The sequence below is a fragment of the Tachyglossus aculeatus genome, chromosome 16, assembly GCF_015852505.1.
Source record: "Tachyglossus aculeatus isolate mTacAcu1 chromosome 16, mTacAcu1.pri, whole genome shotgun sequence".
Taxonomy (NCBI): Eukaryota; Metazoa; Chordata; class Mammalia; order Monotremata; family Tachyglossidae; genus Tachyglossus; species Tachyglossus aculeatus.
Window position 1 is genome coordinate 46,715,496 of NC_052081.1, and position 22,914 is coordinate 46,738,409.

Consider the following 22,914-nt stretch of genomic DNA (forward strand, 5'->3'; position numbering starts at 1 on the left):
AATGAATTCAACTGTAAGCCTCCTGAGGGCAGAGGCCAGACATCTTGCTTCTGTTGCTCTGTCAAGACTTAGTACAGTGCCTTGACTTATGTTCTAACGTTCAACATTTCACTTCTTTTCTGAGTCATACTGGACTTTTATCACTGACATGTCAATATACTGCTTTTCCAATCAATACTTAGGCCATTTGGAAAGTCTGTGGCATTAACTCTGAACTAATTTACTTAATTTACTTAAATTAATATAATTTATTCTTAATTTACTGGCCTGGAGCTCCTTCCTCCTCCATATATTCCAGACTTGCCCTCTCCCCACCTTCAAGACCTTATTAAGGTCACCTTTCCTCCAGGAGGCCTTCCCCAATTAATCCCTCTTTCCCCGTCCCCCACCCCCACTTCCCCTCTGTGTTGTCTGTGCACTTGGATGGTGTGCCCTTTGGGCGATTGCCCCGTAGCATTTTTTTGTGTTATTTATTAAGCGCTTACTATTGACCAGGCACTGCCCTAAGCACTGGGGTAGATCCAAAGTAAATATATTGGACACGGTCCATGTCCCACGTGGAGTTTGCAGTCTTAATCTCCATTTTGCAGATGAACGAACCGAGGCCCAGAGAAGTTAAGTGACTTTCCCAAGTTAAGTGACAGAAAAGTGGCAGAACTGGGATTAGAACCCAGATCCTTCTGACTCCTAGGCCTGTGCTTTATCCACTAGACTGCACTGCTTCAGTTACGTACATAGTATAAATTACATGGTATAAATGATTTATATTAATGCCTTTCTGCCCTTCTACACACTCAGCTCGTGGGTAGGGAACATGTCTATGTGAACATATACCTGAACAACACATTGAATGTCCCCAACGCTTAGATATTCACCTCTCCCTCAGCCCCACAGCACTTAAGTCCAAATCTGTAATTTATTCATATTAATGTCCTCCTCTAGACTGTAAGATCGTTGTGGGCAGGGAACATCTACCAATTCTGATGGAGCATACTCGCCCAAGCACTTAATAGAGTGCTAAAATATGATTGATTAGTACAGTGCTCGGCACACAGTAAACACTCAATAAGTACCACTGATCTAGATCCTCCTCTAGACTGTAAGCTTGTTGTTCTGTGGGCTTGTTGTACTCACCCAAGCACTTAGTAATAATAATTGTGGTATTTGTTAAGCGCTTACTACGTGCCAGGCACTTAACTAAATTCTGCGGAGTATATGAGCAAATCGGGTTGGACACAGTCCCTGTCCCATGTAGGGCTAATAGTCTCAATCCCCCCTTTTCAGAGGAGGTAACGGAGGTACGGAAAAGTGAAGTGACTTACCCAAAGTCACACAGCAGGCAAGTGGCAGAGCTGGGATTAGAACCCTTAATAATAATAATAATAATAATAATAATAATAATAATAATAATGGCACTTATTAAGCGCTTACTATATGCATAGCCCTGTTCTAAGCGCTGGGGAGGTTACAAGGTGATCAGGTTGTCCCACGTGGGGCTGACAGTCTTCATCCCCAGTTTACAGATGAGGTAACTGAGGCACAGAGAAGTTAAGTGACTTGCCCAAAGTCACACAGCTGACCATTGGCAGAGCCGGGATTTGAACCCATGACCTCCAACTCCAAAGCCCGTGCTCATTCCACTGAGCCAACCTTTGACCTTCTGAGTCCCAGGCCCCTGCTCTGCCCACTATGGCACGCTGCTTCTCAGTGCTCTGCACAAAGTAAGCGCTCAATAAATACGATTGATTGAATGACTGACTGATCAAGCCGAAAAGTGGCTATAACAAGTGTCTGCATACCTGAACCTTGATGGGTTGCCCTCGCCAGGTTCGTGGCTCCTTCTACAGTGGCCCTGGCATCCCTTTCTCTAAGCAGAGTTGAATGGCAGCCACACCCCGCCCCTCCCTCCAAGAAATTCTCACCCCAAGGCAGTTTCACCATGCCCTAGGCAATCTCCGTATAATGGGACCTCTCTCCTGGGAAGACTGGGAGTGAGTGTTTGGGAGCAGTTATCTCCGGTCGAGCTGCATCATTGGGAACGGGTGGTTGCCCCACCCGCTGACTCAGTTTCTTTCGTTGATGTTGGCACAAGTATGGGTCGGAGGCATGGCCGAGGAAGAGCTGTTTTTTGCCCTGTAAGGCCTAGTCCCTTGGGATGCGGGGAAAGGGTCAAAAATCTCGTCCCTGTTTGGGAAAGTTAAAAAGCTCTTGGGAAATTTCTCTATGTGTAGGAAGTCAGAGTAAACCGGCCGAGAAGCTAGTGCCTCTAGTTTCTTTCTCCCTGTCTTTTTAATGGTATTTGTTAAGCTCTTATTAATAATAATAATAATAATAGTATTTAAGCACTTACTATGTGCAAAGCACTGTTCTAAGTGCTGGGGAGGCTACAAGGTGATCAGGTTGCCCCACGGGGGGCTCACAGTTTTAATGCCCATTTTACAGATGAAGTCACTGAGGGACAGAGAAGTTAAGTGATTTGCCCAAAGTCACACAGCTGACAGTTGGCCGAGCTGGGATTTGAACCCATGACCTCTGACTCCAAAGCCCGGGCTCTTTCCACTGAGCCATGCTGCTTCAGCGCTGGGGTAGATTCAAGCTAATCAGATTAGACACAGTCCCTGTCTCACATAGGCTCACAGTTTCAATCCCCATTTTACAGTAGAGATAACTGAGGCCCAGAAAAGTGAGTGACTTGCCCAAGGTCATACTACAAACAAGTGGCAGAGGTAGGATTAGAACCCAGGTCCTTCTAACTCCCGGGCCCGTGCTCTCTCCACTAGACCACACTGCTTCTTTTGCCTTGACCTTCAATCTATCCACCATGTACCCCACCCCCTGTAGACCATAAACTCACTGTGGGCAGGGAACGTATCTACCAACTCTGTTCTATTGTCTATTATTGTTATCTATTATTGTCTATTATTACTCTATTTTACTTGTACATATCTATTCTATTTATTTTATTTTGTTAATATGTTTGGTTTTGTTCTCTGTCTCCCCCTTCTAGACTGTGAGCCCACTGTTGGGTAGGGGCTGTCTCTACATGTTGCCAACTTGTACTTCCCAAGCGCTTAGTACAGTGCTCTGCACACAGTAAGCGCTCAGTAAATACAATTGATTGATTGATTGATTATTGTCCTCTCCCAAGCACTTAGTACAGTGCCCTGCACACGGTAAGCGTTCAGTAAATACGACTAACTGATGTACCCATCTCTCGGCAGCGGAGATGGTGAAAAGTAACCTGTGTGCTTCCCAAGTGGTGTAAAAATGGGCCTGCGTAACAGAATTTGGATTGCTTGGAATGATTAACTTATGTGATCACAGACTGGAACTTGGCTAATTTATTGAGTAATTTATAAGAGGCCTGAGGGCTTTAAGAGTGTTGAGCTAAGTACATATAATAGTCCCTATGAGTTGGCCAGCGCTAGTTGGCTCCAATTACTGCTTCCTGGGCCAGTGGGATCTTAGAGTGATCAGCAAGTTCTCTCGGTTACAGGATTTCCTTTTTCCTTTGGCCCACCATTAGCAATAGATATATGTAATCAGCCTGATCAGTCAGAAGCCGCATGGCTCAGTGGATAGCGCATGGGCATGGGAGTCAGAGAACCTGTGTTCTAATCCTGGCTCTGCCTCATTCATTCATTCAGTCGTATTTATTGAGCGCTTACTGTGTGCAGAGCACTTTACTAAGCGCTTGGGAAGTACAAGTCATCAACATATAGAGAGGTCCGTACCCAACAATGGGCGCTCACAGTCTAGAAAGTCACACAGTCACATGTCTGCTGTGTGACCTTGGGCAAGTCACTTAACTTCTCTGGGTCTCAGTTACCTCATCTGTAAAATGGAAATTCAACACCTCTTCTCCCTCCCTCTTAGACTGTTGAGCCCCATGTGGGACAAGGACTGTGTCCAACCTGATTAATTTGTATCTACCCCAGTGCTTAGAACAGTGCTTGGCACATAGCACTTAACAAGTACCATCGTCATTATTATTATTATTATTATTAGTCTTGGTTTTGTTGCCATAATAATCATTATATGTTTGTACAGATTTATTAGTGTATTTATTTTACTTGTACATATGCACTATTCTATTTATTTTGTTAATGATGTGCATCTAGCTTTACTTCTATTTATTCTGATGACTTGACAACCGTCCACATGTTTTGTTCCATTGTCTGTCTCCCCCTTCTAAACTGTGAGCCCGTTGTTGAGTAGGGACCATCTCTATATGTTGCCAACTTGTACTTCCCAAGCGCTTAGTACAGTGTTCTGCACACAGTAAGTGCTCAGTAAATACGATTGAATGAATGAATGAATTATGGTATTTAAGTGCATACTCTGCGCCAAGCCCTACACTAAGCACTGTGGGGGGAATCCAAGATAATCAGGTGACATACAGTCCTTGTCCCCGAGGGGGCTCAACAGTCTAAGAGGGAGAGAGAAGAGGTGTTGAATCCCCATTGTACAGATGAGAAAACTGAGGCCCGGAAAAGTTGGGATTTGCCCAGTGTCACTCAGCAGGCTAGCGGCCGAAGCTGGGATTAAAACCCAAGTCTTCTGACTTCGAGGCCGGTGCTCTTTCCGCTCGGCCACCACTGCTAGGTAAAAGCAAGATTGAACTCTGCCCCTGACGACCAGATCACTGGAGCATTCACTTTCTGAACATGTAGCTCAAGCCAAGAAAGTTTGCGGTTCACAAACCCAGCAAGTGGAGTATTGGGGGAGCTGATTTTTTAGCATGAACATTGAAAATCCATTTATGGATTTGAGCAGGTCATAATATCAGGATTTTGGATTTTTAAAAAATGGTATTTAATAATAATAATAATAATGATGGCATTTATTAAGCCCTTACTATGTGCAAAGCACTGTTCTAAGCACTTACTATGTGGCTGGCACTGTTGTAAGCGCTGGGGTAGCTACAGGCTAATCAGGTTGGGCACGGTCTCTGTCCCATAAGGGGCTCACAGTCTTAATCCCCATTTTACAGATGAGGGAACTGAGGCACAGGGAAGTGAAGTGACTCACATGAGGTCACACAGCAGACAAGTGGCAGAGCCGGGTTTAGAGCCTAGCTCCTCTGACTCCGCGGCTTGGGCTCTATCCATTAGGATACACTACTTCTCGGTTGTGAAATTTTGTTGCCGGCCCAAGATCCTGCCAATTGTGATAGGAAACTCCTTCGTCATCCACACCTCCATTATGAGCATCCCCATGAAGAAGGCAAGGAGGAGAGGTAACCTGAGAGGGAAGCTGATTTTTCTCTCCCTCCCTCTTTCCCACTGTTTTTCCCCTTCCCCATTTTCCTTTCCCTCCCCCAATCCTTGGGCTCACTAGTGGCAGGGGTCAAATTTGATCTCCTGAGATTGTAAGCTCCTTGCAGGCAGGGAACATGTCTGTCAACTCTGTTGTATTGGACGATCCTTTGCACACAGAAGTGCTCAGTAAATACCAGTGATTGACTGAACACTTAATCCAGGGTTCCAGCCACTGTCCATTTTAGCCCCAGAGGTTGAATCTACACTCATTTTAGCTCACTGGGTCCTTTGCCTTGAATAATTAATAATAATAATAATAATAATGATGGCATTTGTTAAGCGCTTACTATGTGCAAAGCACTGTTCTAAGCACTGGGAAGATACAAGGTGATCAGGTTGTCCTAGGTGGGGCTCCCAGTCTTAATCCCCATTTTACAGATGAGGTAACTGAGGCACAGAGAAGTTAAGTGATTTGCCCAAAGTCACACAGCTGACAATTGGCGGAGCCGGGATTTGAACCCATGACTTCTGACTCCCAAGCCCATGCTCTTTCCACTGAGCCTCCCTCTTCTCTAATGAATCAAGGGAGGATTGAGAAGATCTTTTAAATTATAGTAGGAAATCACACAGTCTAGTGGATAGTGCGCAGGCCTGGAAGTCAGGATAAATATTAAATATTTGTACATATTTATTCTATTTATTTTATTTTGTTAATGTTTTGTTTTGTTTTGTGTCTCCCCCTTCTAGACTGTGAGCCCATTGTTGGGTAGGAACCATCTCTATGTGTTGCCAACTTGTACTTCCCAAGCGCTTGGTACAGTGCTCTGCACACAGTAAGCGCTCAATAAATAGGATTGAATGAATGAGGTCATGGGTTCTAAACCTGGCTCCTCCACTTGTCTGCTTTGAAACCTTGGGCAAGTCACTTCACTTATCTGTGCCACAATTGCATAATAATAATAATAATGGCATTTATTAAGCACTTACTATGTGCAAAGCACTGTTCTAAGCGCTGGGGCGGTTACAAGGGAATCAAGTTGTCCCATGGGGGGCTTACAGTCTTAATCCTCATTTTACAGATGAGGTAACTGAGGCACAGAGAAGTTAAGTGACTTGCCCGAAGTCACACAGCTGACAGTTGGCGGAGCCAGGATTTGAACCCATGAACTCTGACTCCAAAGCCCGTGCTCTTTCCACTGAGCCACGCTGCTTTACTTAATCTGTAAAATGGGTATGAAGACTGTGAGCCCCTTGTGGGACATGTACTGTTTCCAACCTGATTGTTTGCATCTACCTCAGTGCTTAGTACAGTGGTGAGACATAATTAGCATTTAACAAATACCAAGGGAAAAAAAATGTTGCACTAATGAAGGCTATAAACTTCTTATGAGCAGGGAACATACCAGCTTATTCTGTTGTATTGTAAGCTCCCAAGCAATTAATACAGTGCTCTGCACATGGTAAGGGCTCAATAAATATGATTGACATGGAAATCCAAGTTTTATGCAGCCCTTCAGGGTAAAATACACTTAGCCTAAGTATAAACAGGTTTCCATCGATTAGGCTTCTATAAGCAACTGGCTCCAATGTTTAGAAAGTTGATGGCCAGGTACTTTTCTGTCTCCTCATTTCCTCTTCTCCCACTCCCTTCTGTATCACCCTTGCACTTGTACCTGCTTCCTTTATTCACCCCCACCCAACAGCATTTATGGCCAAGTCCATAATTTGTTTATATTCATGTCTGTCTCCCTCTCTAGACTGTAAGCTCCTTGTGGGCAGGGAATGTGTCTGCTGTTGTGTTATACTCTCCCAAATGCTTAGTACAGGGCTCTGCACAGAGTTAGTGGTCAATAAATGATTGATTCCTTATTGCTCTTTGCTTATTCCCCCCCAGACTCTGGGTTTAGCTCCTTATGGCATGCTTTAATTCGTTTGCATGTTTGAAAAATTAAAAGTTTTTCTTTCAAAAGGTTGTGAATTCATTAACCTCTGAATTTTGCCAAGGAAGAAGACTTGAAAATTCCATTACTTGACTCAGTGTGGAAGTTTGGTTAATTAGTGTTTTGTAAAGAACCTTTAGCTACCTTTAGTAAATGTGTCGTGACTAGTCTCTGATTTGGGTGATAGATTTGGATTTTAGGTGGGGGGTGGGGGTTTGTGTGTGTGTATGTACACGCTGTAGATGATGGTTGTTGAGGAGAGCTAAAATTTCAAACCAAGCACTCTATTAATGCTTGCTTTCTCTGCATGGTTTTCCATTGAAGCCCACACTTAATCCTTGCATTGTTGATAGACAAAAGGGCAAGGAAGTTTCTTTTTGGGGAGAAAGGAAATGGCTGTCAGTTTAGTACTTTAAATATCCTTATAAGGTATAAACTAAATATAGGAGGGTAATCCAGGAGTGAGGTCACATCTGAAATTTTCTTAAGCAGAGCTAATGAGATCAGCTAGTTCTTTTGGATTTGGTTCAGATTTTTTTTTTCCTGTGTTTTTGGCTGGAGTAAAACATTACGAAACTGACTGTAGTCTGCCAGGCTATGCCTCTGTCTGTCTCTGTGTCTCTCAAACTTCTTTTACCTAGAAACAACTTTTCTTCTTAAAGTTGGATTTGGATTTGATGCTCTTCACGATGTAAAATGAAAAATGCCTCTCTTGAGAAGTGTAGAACAGTTTCTATGCTTGTGAGTACTGTGACTGTAAACAGAATACACCAAAAGATTTTGAATCCATTTGGTACCCCTAGCAAAATGGAAACTTTTTTTCAGTTAGTGTTGTTTTGGAGCAATCCATAAGTCAAACTTTTTCATTCTTGAGTTCTTTTAGGCATCGCCTGTTGATGAAGGAATCAATTCTGCATTACTTTGTCGTGATTTCCTCGGCTTCATATAATTTCCAAGCTCTAAGTCTGATCCCAGCGTGGGTTTCAGAAGCCCAAATGGAAATGGGAATAGGTTTCTTTTCTTGTGGTTGGATGAACTACCGACTGGATTTGGGGATTTGTTTGGAGCATAGAGAGGGAGTAAGTGTCTTGCATTAAGGCCAAAGCACATGTTGTACTCTAAACCTCAGGCAGGGGCGGAGGGGAAGGCGAAAAAGCAGACCTGCTTACAATAGCTGTTCCACTTATGCCGTCTTCCTTAAGAGCTCTCTGCAAGTTTGCCAAAACAAAGTTAACTCCTTGTCACTGAGACCGTATTAAAAGTCATATGGCACATCTTATCAGAAAGAAGTGATAGACATAGATGTTGTGTTTATTCTATCTTATTTATTTTTTGTTTAATAAAACCCACCTCTAAAGCAGACAACACAGTTAAATTGATAGGGCGAGAGAGAGTAACCGTAGGTTACAGCCCTGGAAGAAAGAAGAGTAGAATTTTGTATTTCAGAGCTCTGTAACTTTGCTCTCAGAGATGGTCGTGCAATCGGACATTTCCACCGCTGCTGACATGCTTGAAGACTTTATGCTGATTCTGACATCACCTTATATTTGTACTCCTGATTAGGAGCATAAACATCTGGGTGCCTCCTTTTCTCATTTGCAGTGGGGAGATTAGAAGAAAATGTGCGTGGGAGATGATGAGACAGAACTACCTGGGTTCTAATTCTGGCTCTGCCCTGTGTTGTCTGCTGTGTGATTTGGGGCAAGTCACTTCACTTCTCTGGGCCGCAGTTCTCTCATCTGGAAAATGGGGATTAAGAGTGCAGATCCCATGCGGAACAGGGACTTTGTCCAACCCGATTAACTTGTATCTACCCCAGGGTTTAGAACAGTGCTTGGCACATAGTAAGTGCTTAACGACTACCATTATATATATAATTATTCCACTGAAAGGAGAGAATGTAGATGTGGTGAAAGTGAATGTGATATTTGGCCCTAAGCAGCTTGTGGTCTGCAGTGAAGATGGAGGAAATTGGCCTTTTAGAAAATGTTCATTTCTCCCACTGGCCTCTCTATGCAGCAGAGAATAAGACACTTTCCAAATGGCATAATTTGAGAATGCTGAGTGAATGCGATTGTTTCTGAAGTCATGATGTATTTCTTGTCCAGCACAGATTCCATTCATTTGCATACAAAAGCTGTATTGTGGCTTGGTGGTCAGTCAGAGGGGAAGGGGGGTGAGGGGGGAGTAAAACCATCTGTCCGTTGCAGATCTCAAAGCTGCTGTTCTTCTAATTAGAACCAACCGATTCTGGAACAAATGTAGCTGAGTTGCAGAATCATTTCCATTCTTTCAGTACCTCTTGGCCCCAGTAACTCTCCTGACTCCAACCCAGCCTGCACACTTCGCCACACTTCGCTCCTCTAATGCCAATTTTCTCACTGTGCCTCCATTTCATCTATTTCACCACGCACCCCTCACCCGTGTCCTGCCTCTGGTCAGGAATGGTCAATTTACAGAGAATGACTGTTTTTCCCCCCTCCCTTCAAAGCCTTATTGAAGGCCCATCTCCTCCAAGAGGCCTTCCCGGACTAAGCCCTCCTTTCCTCTTCTCCCCCTACCTTCTGCATCGCCCTGAACTGCTCCCTTTCTTCTTCAATCCCCACAGCACTTATGTACATATCTGTACTTTATTGCTATTACTGTCTCCCCCACCCTCTAAACTGTAAGCTTCTTGTGGGCAGGGAATGTGTCTGTTTACTGTTGTATTTTACTCTCCCAAGCTACACACTAAGCGCTCAATGAATACAATTGAATGAATGAATGGAAGGTGTGAATTCTTTGGCTAGGAGAAAACCGTTGTGTTTTCCCTTGCTGTTTGGCTACCTGATAGGTCAGGCAACTACGGTAGTGTTTACTGAAAGGCACTGCTGCAGTCTTTTAAATCAGCCGGTCGGTTGTCATTATTGAGCCCACTGTTGGGTAGGGACCGTCTCTATATGTTGCCAGCTTGTACTTCCCAAGCGCTTAGTACAGTGCTCTGCAAACAGGAAGCGCTCAATAAATACAATTGATTGATTGAGCACTTACCGTGGGCAGAGCACTATACTGAGCAGGGAGAGTATAGTATAGCAGAGTCAGTAGACATATTCCACACTGATAAGGAATTTACAGTCTGGAGGGGATCAAATCTATTCCTGTCTTAATGTCTGGGGTCTGCACATGATGGCTTTTTTAATATGGGTGTCCAGAAACTCCATGTTCCAGTCAGGGGTTGTCTTGCTGAGGAAAATCGGCGGGATGCAAGAAGGATGCAGGATCAGTTCTCAAATCCGGGAAAGGCCATTTAAGTGCTTAGTTCTGCACACTCCATAATAATAATAATAATGATGGCATTTATTAAGCACTTACTATGTGCAAAGCACTGTTCTAAGTGCTGGGGAGGTTACAAGGTGATCAGGTTGTCCCACGGGGGGCTCACAGTCTTAATCCCCATTTTACAGATGAGGTAACTGAGGCCCAGAGAAGTGAAGTGACTTGCCCAAAGTCACACAGCTGACAATTGGCAGACCTAACGGACATTTAGGCTGGGAATTTTCCTAGGGAGGTATTCAGAGAAGATACTAAATCACCTTCTGGAAAGGGTTAAGTTGGACAGAGTGATGAGGGAAGTTGGAATTCAATCTGCCCTAGCATCAGTTTACAAGTGATGCCCCTTGAGGCTGGGGATGTGGGGGAGGGGGGCTGCGGCTGTCCCCCACCCTTAATGTTGGTCACAGTGGCACTGAATGTGCAGGATTTCCAGGACCTGTTCTCACAAGAGCACATCTGTTGTGGCTTGTGCTTCTCTCACTTTTCTTCTCCCCCCACCTCCTCTTTACCAATGCGGGTAGGTGGAATTTATTGAGGAGGTCTCACTTCCTTGCCTACTGTTTGCTTATTCTGTGGATATAAACAGGGAGAGCTCTGTCCAGGGACAAATGTATTATCTTTGGGACAGAAGAATCTAGGGAATGAAGTTTGGACAGCCAACCCACAAGAAGACCACATGGAGGATTGGGCCCACATCCAGGTGAACGAAATGGAATGGAAAGGGAGCCTTCAAACTTCATCTTGTCTCAGCTAGATGAATGTTAATAGTGCCGGGGCCTGGGAGTTGGAGGGACCTGGGTTCTAATTCTGGCTCCCCCACTTGTCGGCCCTGTAACCTTGGGCAAGTCATTTCACTTCTCTAGTCCTCAGTTCCCTCATCTGGGGATTAAGACCGTGAGCCCCATGAAGGACGGGAACTGTCGATCCCAGAGTTTAGCATAGCACGTAGCACATAGTAAGTGTTTAACAAATACCACTATTATTATGACCTTGTTCAGTTAGGCCCCAGCTCACCAATTTCTGGCAGCTGGTTCCCCTTGAAGACCACTTGGTCTGTAAACATTTTTTTATTTTTCCCCTTTGGTGTCATGGGGCTGGTGATCTTTCCCAGCCTTCCCAATCAGTCAGTGGTATTTGAGTGCTCACTGTGAGCTGAGCACTGTACTAGGTGCGTGGGAGAGTATGGTACAGTAGAATTGGTAGACATGTTCCCTGTCCAAGAGGAGCTTACAGTCTAGAGGTGGAAGTGGCCATTACGTTGACCTTTGTTTTTCCCCTACAGCAGTGGCAAGTCTTTGCACTCAAATATTGAGTGTTTGTCAATGTGTGTTCACTTGTCTTCTCCTAGACTCTAAGGAGCAGGAGTGTGGGGTCCACATCTTTTAATCAGTCAGTCATAGTTATTGAATGCTTACAGTGTGCAGAACACTCTGCTAAGCACTTGGGAGAGGACAATATTACGGACACATTCCCTGCCTACAGGGAGCTTACAACTTTGCTCTTTACTGTAAATTCCCAAGCACCTACCCTAGTGCTCAGAACACAGTGGGTGTGGACGATGAAGTAATCAGCGTTCTTCCAAGACTGCATTAACCGGCTCCCAGGGCAAGTTTTTAGACTTTCTTTAGACTCATTGATACCTGGGGTGGGCAGAGACAAGATTGAACAAGTTGGAGGTAGGTTAAATGGGATAGTTTTGCATATGAACATGCCTTTTCCTTTCCCTCCTCTGAAGAAGCCAGACCTTGGTGGCCATTTTGTCTGCTGAGGGAAGAAGACAGAGACGAAAGTTTTCCTCCTCCTAATGTCAGATGATTAATGAGTCTGGAAGTATTCCAGAGAGTCTGCTTCTGTTGTCAGTTACGAGCCTACCAGTGTTTACAGATGGACATCAATCCCCCCATAACAAATCTGGGGCATGATGGGCAACTTTTATCTATCAATTAATCAGTCAGTGGTATTTGTTGAATGCTGTCTGTATAGGCTCCTTTACTGAGCCCTTTGGAGGATACAGTGGAATAGAGTGGCTAGATGCAATCCCTGCCTCTGAGGAGCTTACCATTTTGTGGGACGACAGAAGTTAAAATAAATTACCGATAGCGGAAACCGCAGAACTCACTGCACTTGCCTGATGTTTAGATTTCACTTCTGGGGATTTTCCTTATTAAAACTGTTTTTCAAGGTGTGTGTTACTAGAGTGGGGTGGCATATGTCTTGCATATTGCTGCAGAAAATTTTATAAACAATAATAATAATTGTGGTATTGGTCAGTCAATCATATTTATCAGCATTCTGTGCAGAGCACTGTACTAAATGCTTGGGAGAGTACAACACAACAATGTAACACACATTCCCTGCCCACAACAAGTTTACATTCTAGGCAGGAAGACAGACATTTAATATAAGTAAATTATGGCTATGGACATAAATGCTGTGGAGGGGTTAAGCACTTTGTGTCAAGCATAGTACTAAGCTCTGGGGGTAGATTCAATGCGATTAGATGGGACACACTCCCTGTCCTCGGTGAGGTTCACAGTCGAAGGAGAAAGTGTTTGAAAGATTAAGGAATCGAGGCCCAGAGAAGTAAAGTGACTTGCCCAAGGAAACACAGTAGGCAAGTGGCAGAGCCGGGATTAGAACTCAGGTCCTCTGCCTCTCGGGCCTGTGCTTTATCCACTAGTTTAAACGACTTCTCAAACCTTTAATTCCCCCAGCAGGAGTGGTCTTGTCTTGTCTGCATGGCCTTCCCATGCAGAGGGGCATCGGTCAATACTGGATCTTCCAGGTGTCGGTTTGGGTCAAGGATTCTGTCACTAGTCCTGTCAGGTGCTGCTCAGATCACTGACCTCAAACTGCAAAGTCCAAACAGCATTGGGAGGAACAAATAATGAACTGTAATCAAACCCAAGCCCCCAGACTCGCTGTGTTTTTCGTCTCTTCTTTGACACACTTTTTAAAAATGATATTTAAGCGCTTACTATGTGCCAGACACTGTACTAAACACTGAGGTTGATTCAGGCTCATCAGTTTGGACACAGTCCCTGCTCACATGGGGCTCACAGTCTTAATCCCCATTTTACAGGTGAGGTAACTTAGTCCCACAGAAGCAAAGTGACTTTGCTCAAGGTCACTGAGCAGACAAGTGGCAGCGCTGGGATTAGAACCCAGGACCTTCTGACTCCCAAGCCTGTGCTGTTTCCACTAGGCCATGCTGCTTCTCTTAGATTCTGGACTTCAGGTTCCAGACCAAAAGATTTGCCTGGCCAGAGGCTTGATTTTTCTTTTTTTCCTTTAGACAGACTGTCCTGGTCTTGCTTGTTTGAAAGTCAGCAGGGGATCACGTCTTCTGTGAGCAGCCAAGCCTTGCCCTGTTCACTGATTTACAAAGAGCCAAGTCCAGATGGTTTCATGAGGAGCTCTGCGTTAATGAGGCGGGAGTTAGAAAATCCATGCCCGCTCCTCAAAAAAACTCCAGTGGTTGTCTATCCACCACTGTATCAAACAAAAAGTCTTCACCATTGGCTTTAAAGCACTTCATTCCTCTAGTGCTAACCTTCTCACGGTGTCCCCATCTCATCTGTCTCACCGTCCACTGACCCCGAGCCCTTGTCCTGCCTCTGGCCTGGAATGCCCTCCCTCCTCTCTCCCAGTAGGCTCTCAATAGTATGATTATTTATGGAAATCAGCGTGGTCTTAAATAATAATAATAATAATAATAATAATAATAATAATGTTGGTATTTGTTAAGCGCTTACTATGTGCCAAGCACTGTTCTAAGCACTGGGGTAGATACAAGGTAATCAGGTTGTCCCACGTGGGGCTCACAGTCTTAATCCCCATTTTACAGATGAGGGAACTGAGGCCCAGAGAAGTTAAGTGACTTGCCCAAAGTCACACAGCTGACAAGTGGCGGAGCCGGGATTTGAACCCCTGACCTCTGACTCCAAAGCCCATGCTCTTTCCACTGAGCCACACTGCTTCAGCATGGCCTGTAAGGCCCTGTACTTTCTGATTTGGAAGTTTGGGGCTCAGGTTATGTTTTTCTCTTTCATTCATTTTTCATTCATATTTACTGAGCTCTTACTGTGTGCAGAGCACTGTACTAAGCGCTTGGGAGAATACAGTGTAACAATAAACAGACATGTTCCCTGCCCACAACGAGCTTACAGTTCTGTGTTGTCTTTGGGCTGTAAAGGACTTGTTTTTTTTTTTTTGTTTTTCAACTTCGTTTTGAAACACCTTTGATAGCTATTTTATATAGCCTCTTTTCCGTAGACTTTCCCCCTGTGTAAATCTGTTTTCATACAGTGCTGCATTCGATTCTCACCCCTAATTCTCTGCTCGCCTAAAAAAGCAAAAAAGGAATAAAATTCAGCTTGCCTTTCTAGGTCTCTTAACTATATCCGTCTGAAAGAGAGACTGAAGGTCACTTTTCCAAGTGAACAATCCTTTAACCTGTCCCAAGTAAAACATTAAAAGTCACATTAAACTAAACATTAAATACTTGGTTTAGTGGATAGACCATGGGACTAGGAGTCAGAAGGTTCTGGGTTCCACCACTTATCTGCTTTGTGACCTTGGGCCAGTCTCCTAACTTCCATGTGCCTCAGTTCCCTCATCTGTAAAATGGGGATTAAGACTGAGTGGCATGTGGGACAGGGACAGTGTCCTATCTGATTAGCCTGTATCTACCCCAGTGCTTGTATTTACCCCAGAGTTTAGTACAGTGCCTGGCACGAGTTAAGTGTTTAACAAATACCATTAAAAAAAAAGTTAAGGCTCCTAAGAGGCATCAACCTGGCAGCCTTCTTTTCATCAGGCACTGTACTAAGCGCTTGGGAGAGGACAACAGGGCAGAGTTGGCAGACAAGTTCACTGCCCATACTGAGCTTACAGTCATGTACTAGAAAGTTTGTAAGTTTTTTTCTGTTTCAGGAAGAACAGAGCACAAGGGTTATTACAATAATAATAATAATTGTGGAATTTAAGTGCTTATTATGTGGCAGGCACTACACTAAGCACTGGGGTAGATACAAGGTAAGTGGGTTGGACACAGTCCCTGCTGAGTTCACATTCTTAATCCCCATTTTTTTACAGATGCGGGAACTGAGGCACAGAAAAGTGAAGTGACTTGCCCAAAGTCACACAGCAAACACATGGCGGAGGCAGGATTAGAACACAGGTCCTCTGACCCCCAGGCCTATGCTCTATCCAAGGTGCTTCTCCAGCGTGGTCTAGTGAATAGAACACTATGTTGGCAGGGGTGGGGTCCCCCTCCATTTTTATTTTTTATTTATTTGAACTGCTGGGTGTCGTGACTTTAAAGGTTGTGTCGGGCTGCTGCCCTCCCAATTATTACAAGAGCCATACAACAACATTCACCACTGGAGGGGCATAGGGCCTTTTGCTTGGGGTTAATGATCATGACTTTGGTCTTGAGAAATGGAGGGGAAAAAGGGCACGTGTTCAGGATAACGTTCTGTACCTTTCTGAAGGACAAGTTGGAAAAGAGTGGTTGACTTGAGAGAAGATCTGACTTTCTCTCCCTTCCCCCATCCACAAATTCTGTTATGCCCGAACTTGTGATGCCAGCAATGCAGGCCTGATGGGCCAGAGAGGGGTGTGACAAAGGGGGACAGTGGAAGATTTTGGGAGAGTGCAGTTTTATCTTGTTGCAAACTCCATTAAACTCGCAGCTCCGGAGAGGCAGGGGTCATATTTTTGCAATTCCCCAAAGTCCAGGACTGTACAGTGTTCTCTGAAAAATCAACAAAAGATAAATTCTGCTGACGGTGAACTAGGACATGGGTCAGTCTCTTTTTTTTCCCAATGGTTTCCACAGGTAAATGCCATATTTACATGCATCATTGCTCCACTTTCCCAAAACCATTTGGTTACATTAAAACATGCCAGGGACACACAATCAAGTTTGCAGGACCTATAAGAATTAAATCTATCACTGAGGGGAGAAAGGGAAGTGTAAGCTAAGGGCCCTTGAAGTTTTGTCTTTCTATGCTCACTCTCCCAAGCGCTGAGTACAATAGGCACTCAATGGCTTAACTCCCCCCTCCTTTTATGTCTACATAACTCCCCATCCCCCAGCCCAAGCCCATCTCTTCTGTTTTGTTGCATTCTTTCCTTTTCTTCTCCTCCCACAGTGTGTGCAGCTAGCACTGCTTGCATTTATTTGGTACAAAAAATGATCCTTTATTTCCTCCTCAAAAATTGGGGTGGGGCAATTATGTGATGGAGGCAATTATGCCAATAAATACAGTAGTTAGGTATCCTGGCTTGATAGACTGAAGCACAGTGAACTGGAGGCCAGCCATTAGTTAATCACACTGATTGATTCCTGTTACAATGCCTCATTTCCCCCCAAGAGCCGAGCCTGCCAACAATGATCTGAGTTCGGTAAGGTAGTTCTGATGAAGTAGGATTAGAACAGATGCAAGGGTAGTAGCAGGAGGAGAGAAAACAAATCAATCAATCAATCGTATTTATTGAGCGCTTACTGTGTGCAGAGCACTGTACTAGGTGCTTGGGAAGTACAAGTTGGCAACATATAGAGACAGTCCCTACCCAGCAGTGGGCTCACAGCCTAAAAGGGGGAGACAGAGAACAAAACCAAACATACTAACAAAATAAAATAAATAGGATATGTACAAGTAAAATAAATAAATAAATAGAGTAATGAATATGTACAAACATATATACATGAATGAACTATGATGAGAGCCTAAATGAGAATTTAGTGTGATAAGAGTAAAAATATTAAGCCCTCTAGACTGTAAGCTCATTGTGGGCAGGATCTAGGTCTGCCAGCTCTGTGATATTGCTATGATAATAATAATAATGATAATAATAATAATAATGGCATTTGTTAAGCACTTACTATGTGCAAAGCACTGTTCTAAGCGCTGGGGAGGATGCAAGGTGATCAGGTTGTCCCACGTGGGGCTCACAGTCTTAATCCCCATTTTATAGATGAGGTAACTGAGGCGCAGAGAAGCTAAGTGACTTGCCCGAGGTCACACAGCAGACACGTGGAGGAGCTGGGATTCGAACCCGTGACCTCTGACTCCAAAGCCCGAGCTCTTTCCACTGAGCCACGCTGCTTCTCTCCCAAGTGCTTAGTACAAGGAAGCGCTCAATAAGTCTGGTTGGTTGAAGTCCACGAAGTTGCATGCTTCCGGTTGGCCGTCGAGACTGCCTGATGACACTTGCTTCCACCCTCGGGTCTGTGGGTGCCTTGTTGAGCTGCTTGAACCCTGAGTTTGGTCTTGGGGCCACAGAGGAGGAAGGCGGTGAGCCAGAGGTCGGAAGCTGTGGGAAAGTTGAGAACGAGGCACGGTGAGGAAGTGAACTGGGGAGGAACGTGGGGAAGAGAAGAAGAAGGTGAATGAGAGGAGAGGGTGAGGGAGAGACAGTGCTGGTTGAATGGTTTAAAGCCAAAGTTGGGGAGTTTGAGGTGGAGTCTAATGGGTAATTGCCGAAGGTTTATGAGGGATTGAGTCGTCCAGTAGAGCCCAGGCCTCAGAGTCAGAAGGACCTGGGTTCTAATCCCGTCTCCGCCACTTGGCTGCTGTGTTATCTTAGACAAGTTACTTGACTTCTCTGGGCCTCAGTTCCCTAAAATGGGGATAAGACTGTGAGCCCCATGTGGGACAGGGACTGAATCCAACCTGATTAGCTTGGATTCATTCATTCATTCAACTTTATTTATTGAGCGCTTACTGTGTTCAGAGCACTGTACTGAGCGCTTGGAAAGTACAATTCGGCGATAGAGACAATCCCTACCCAACAATGGGCTCACAATCTAGAAGAGGGAGACAGACAACAAAACAAGTAGATAGGCATTAGTAGTATCAAATTGGATCTACCGTGGCGCTTAATATAGTGCCTGGCACTTAGTAAGTGCTTAACATGCCATTTTTTTTAAAAAAAGAAGATTGGGGAGGGCAGGAAGAAGGGTCCAGATGAAGGCATGGAACCTGTGACAGGAAAAGTGGTCCTGCTTTCCTTTAGGCTTACAATGTAATGGAGGAAACTGGTTTACAAAGAATACAAACCTACACTTTAAGCAAATGCAAGGGAACAAAGAACAGAAAAATGTCCCAGAGAGCTCTGTATCAATTGCTGTCCTGTAGGTGATGGTGTAACCAGGGTGTGTAGATTGGGGAGGGAGAATGTAATTCAGTGAATAATTCTATAGGAGGGGGACGGATGAAGCAGATTATTATTATTATTGGTCTGCTAAGTTCTTGAAGATCTTGGAACCCAAGGCACCACCAAAGCTGTAAGTAAATTCAGTCTTTACCAGAAGTCACACCCTTTGGTTAGTCTGTCTCTCTAGAACAGTATGCGTTGTGCTATGAAAAAAGACCATTCCACTGTGGTTGTTGGAAACTTCTTACTCACCAGCTAGCCAAGGGGAGACAACTGCTCCTTTCATTAGGTGGGGAATTAGAAATATTGGTTGCGATAAAAGATTTCTTTCTTTTGTGACTTTCTGGCTCCCTGTGGGAAAGTGCTTGCATCAGGGAAATGGGGTGTTTACAGGGAATATCAGTCCTGTTCCTCTCCCTCCTCCCCCGACCAAAATCTCACATCCATGAATGCTGAGTTTCCCAGTCAGAGAGGTTATAGCAGCAGGAAATCCTCGCTCCCATCGGTTCTCATTGAGTATCCTCTAGGGAGCAATGTAGCCTAGTGAAAAGAGCCCGCTACTGGGAGTCAGAGGACCTGGGTTTTAACCCAGCTCTGCCACTTGCCAACTGTAAGACCTTGGGGAAGTCACTTTTCTGGGCCTCAGTTCCCTCATCTGTTAAATGGGGATTCAGTACCTGTTCTCCCTCCAATTATACTGTGAGCCCCATGTGGGACCTGCTTATCTTGTATTTACCCCAGTGCTTAGTATGGGGCTTAGCCTATAGTGCTTAACACATACCATTTAAATTATCTGTGCCTCAGTTCCCTCATCTGTAAAAGGCCTATTCTCCCTCCTACTTAGACCGTGACCCCCATATGAAACAGAGGCTGTGTCCGACCTGATTAACTTGTATCCATCTCAGTGCTTGGGGCACAATAAGGGCTTAACAAATACCACAATAAATAATATGTCCAGAGCCTTGCTAAAGCGATGGAGAAGAGTCCCCTCCCAACTCTTCGTGGAAAGCTCCTTGGTGACTTTGAGTACCTTTCGTTTAAGCAAGAAGAGATGTGAGACAATTGGGTGGATCAGAAAATGTTAAAAAGAACTTGGCCTCAGTCTTCAGGCAAACAGATGTCTACACCCTATCCCTCTCCCTAATATTTTTCCAACAATTTCTTCTCTGTGGGGCAAGGAAGCAAAGAACCTTTTTCACCCCTTACTTGCTCTGCGGGTTTTTAGGGGTTTTTTTAATGGTATTTGTTGAGTGCTTCCGTGGGTGGATCAGAAAATGTTAAAAAGAACTTGGCCTCAGTCTTCAGGCAAACAGATGTCTACACCCTATCCCTCTCCCTAATATTTTTCCAACCATTTCTTCTCTGTGGGGAAAGGAAGCAAACAAAGACCCCTTTTCACCCCTTACTTGCTCTATGGGTTTTTTGGGGTTTTTTAAATGGTATTTGTTGAGTGCTTCCTATGTGCCAGGCACTGTACTAAACCATGGGATAAATACAAGCTAATCAGGTTGGATACAGTCCATGTCCCATGTTGTGAGGCTCACAGTCTTAGTCCCTGTTTTACAGATGAGGTAACTGAGGCACAGAGGAAGGGAAAGGACTTGCCCAAAGTCACACTGCGAATATGTGGCGGATCTGGAATTAGAACCATGATCCTTCCGACTCTCAGGCCGTGCTCTAGTTACTAGGCCACTGTATTGCTCCCCTGCTCCAGTTGTCTTTTGCTGAAAGTTTGTTCAAAGCCCAAGGAGTGATTTCTTTTCTACCTCTTTACCTCTTAACACTGACCTTTTCTCTTTCTCAGGCTGGCAGCGATGGTGAAAGCATAGGAAACTGTCCCTTCTCACAGAGACTCTTCATGATTCTTTGGCTAAAAGGAGTGGTGTTTAGTGTTACAACTGTTGACTTGAAAAGGTAAGTTCTTAATGGGGGTCCAGCAAATTCTGCTGGAATTTGTCATGTGATTTTCGTAGGCATAGTTTGGTGGTTCTCTCTTCCCTGGCCCCTCTACCCCCATGCTCTGTATGTGTTTTGGTCAGGAGCACTCCAGCTGATTAGTGAGTCAGTCAGTTGTATTTATTGAACACTTACTGTGTACAGAGCACACTGTACTAAGTGCTTGGGTAAGTATAACAATAAACAGACACATTCCCTGCCCACACTGAGTTTACAGTCTAGAGGAAATGTTTGCCTCCTCATCAGGGAATCAAATTCCTGTCTCCCATATGACAGGCGGGGATACTAACCACTAGAGAGGAGTGTCCAATCAGTCAGTGATATTTCCTGAGTGCTTACACTGTGCAGAGCACTGTAGACATGTTCCCTGCCCACAAGGACCTTGAAGCCTATAAGAGGAAAGCAAGTTGGACACATTCCCCATGCCACAAGGAGTTCACCGTCCAGTGGGGAGGGAGAACCGTTATTGAACCCCCATTTTGCAGATGAGGAAACTGAGGCACATAGATGTTAAGTGACCTGCTCAAGTCACACAGCAGGCAAGTGGCAGAGCCGGGATGAGAACCCAAGTCCTCCGACTCCCAGCCCTGTGCTCTTTTCACTAGGACACGTCATCTTTTTAGGCAGTCCTCAGATCCAGACTGCACGAAGACTGTGGCTTCGACAAGTCATTCAGCCACTGAATGAATGGCCAGCCTTGCCTTCTAGGTTTCCTTATGAATTTCAGAGAAGCCGAACCTTAGTCTGAAGGAAATTAAAGGAAACCGGCAAACTTTCCAATGAAAACCTGGAGGCATAGTGAAAATACTTTCTTGGCAGGAGTTTCCCTAGCCCCTTTGGTGTGTGTGTGTGTATGTGTCTCTCTCTCACAGGCTGGCTTTGTAGAAATTCAGACCTATGTAACAAGGTCTTGTATGAGCTGAGGTTGAATTTACTCCCTCAGGACCTTTCCATACATAAGTGCCAAGTACGGTGTTTTGCACGTAGTTAATGCTTAATAAATACAATTGAATGAACGAATACTGCCTTTTCCAGTGAACTGCTGCAGCCATCATATTTATGGAGCGCTTACTGTGTGCAGAGCCCTGTACTTCAAGCTTGAGAGAATACAGTAGAACAGACACCTTCCCTGCCCACAATGAGTTTACGGTCTAGAGGGGGAGACATATATGAATATACATAAATGACAGATTCATTCAGTTGTATTTACTGAGCGCTTACTGTGTGCAGAGCACTGTACTATGGACATAAGCACAGTGGGTCTGGGCAGGGGGATGAATATAGGGAGCAAGTCAGGGAGATGTAGAAGGGAGAGGGAAAAGAGAAAACTCCAAGCCCCATAAGTCTCTGGAATCCAGTGCGGGGTGTTTGGGAAAGCACTGTGCATGTATTATTTATCCCCAACCTGAAAGGTCTTCAAAACTGTAAGCTCCTTTCTTCCAGGCTTCTGGGGAGCAGTGAGAGGAGAGGGGAAATCGATGGGAAGGGGGGCAGAGGAGTGGTTTTGTGTCCCAGGCCCGTGGGCCTAAATGAATCTCTTTAAGGTCTGCAAACAGGTCAAAGTCACCTTAAAAGCCTGCTGGGTCAGCTGACTGCAGAAGTTTAGGGAGGAGACTGTAAGCCCATTGTGGACAGAGAAGGTATCTGTTTATTGTCAAACTCTCCCAAGGGCTTAATACAGTGCTCTGCACACAGTAAGCACTCAAAAAATACAATTAACTGACTGACTGAGGAGGCCAGTGCTGATACGGATCTGGATTGCAGGAGAACATGTCTAGGTGACAAAGGTTAGCATCTCTTTGGTGCTGATTTGTACTTTCCAAGCACCTAGTACAGTGCTCTGCACACAGTAAATACTCAATAAATACAATTGAATGAATGGTAAGCTGATCAGGTTGGATACAGTCCATGTCCCATATGGGGTGCACAGTCTTAATCCCCATTTTTCAGATGAGGTAACTGAGGCACAGAGAAATGAACTGCCCAAGGTCACGCAGCAGACACGTGGCAGAGCCGGGATTAGAACCCAGGTCCTTTTGACTCCCAGGCTCTATCCACTAGGCCACGCTGCTTCCCTGCCCACAGCGACCTTACAGTGTAGAGGAGATTAATCCGCATGTTTATCCATCTCTTCCTGCCTCTTCTCTCCAAGTTCTGCGGATACAGGTTGGAAGGCTCCCAAGCACCACAAAGGAAACTTCCCCTTCTCTTGCCTAAAAATAGACCAGGCCGCCAGGCACACCCCCTGACCGTATCCTAAAATACCCCAATTTCTCCCA

General features: G+C 44.7%; 1 protein-coding gene across 1 annotated transcript in view; it reads left to right on the forward strand.

The window, feature by feature from the left end:
* Window positions 1-22,914, forward strand: part of CLIC4 (chloride intracellular channel 4) — a 71,670-nt gene that overhangs the window by 14,727 nt on the left and 34,029 nt on the right. The window contains exon 2 of the mRNA XM_038757699.1: window positions 20,484-20,593. Within this exon, the coding sequence (XP_038613627.1) occupies window positions 20,484-20,593 (110 nt within the window). The remainder of the gene's footprint in view (window positions 1-20,483; window positions 20,594-22,914) is intronic.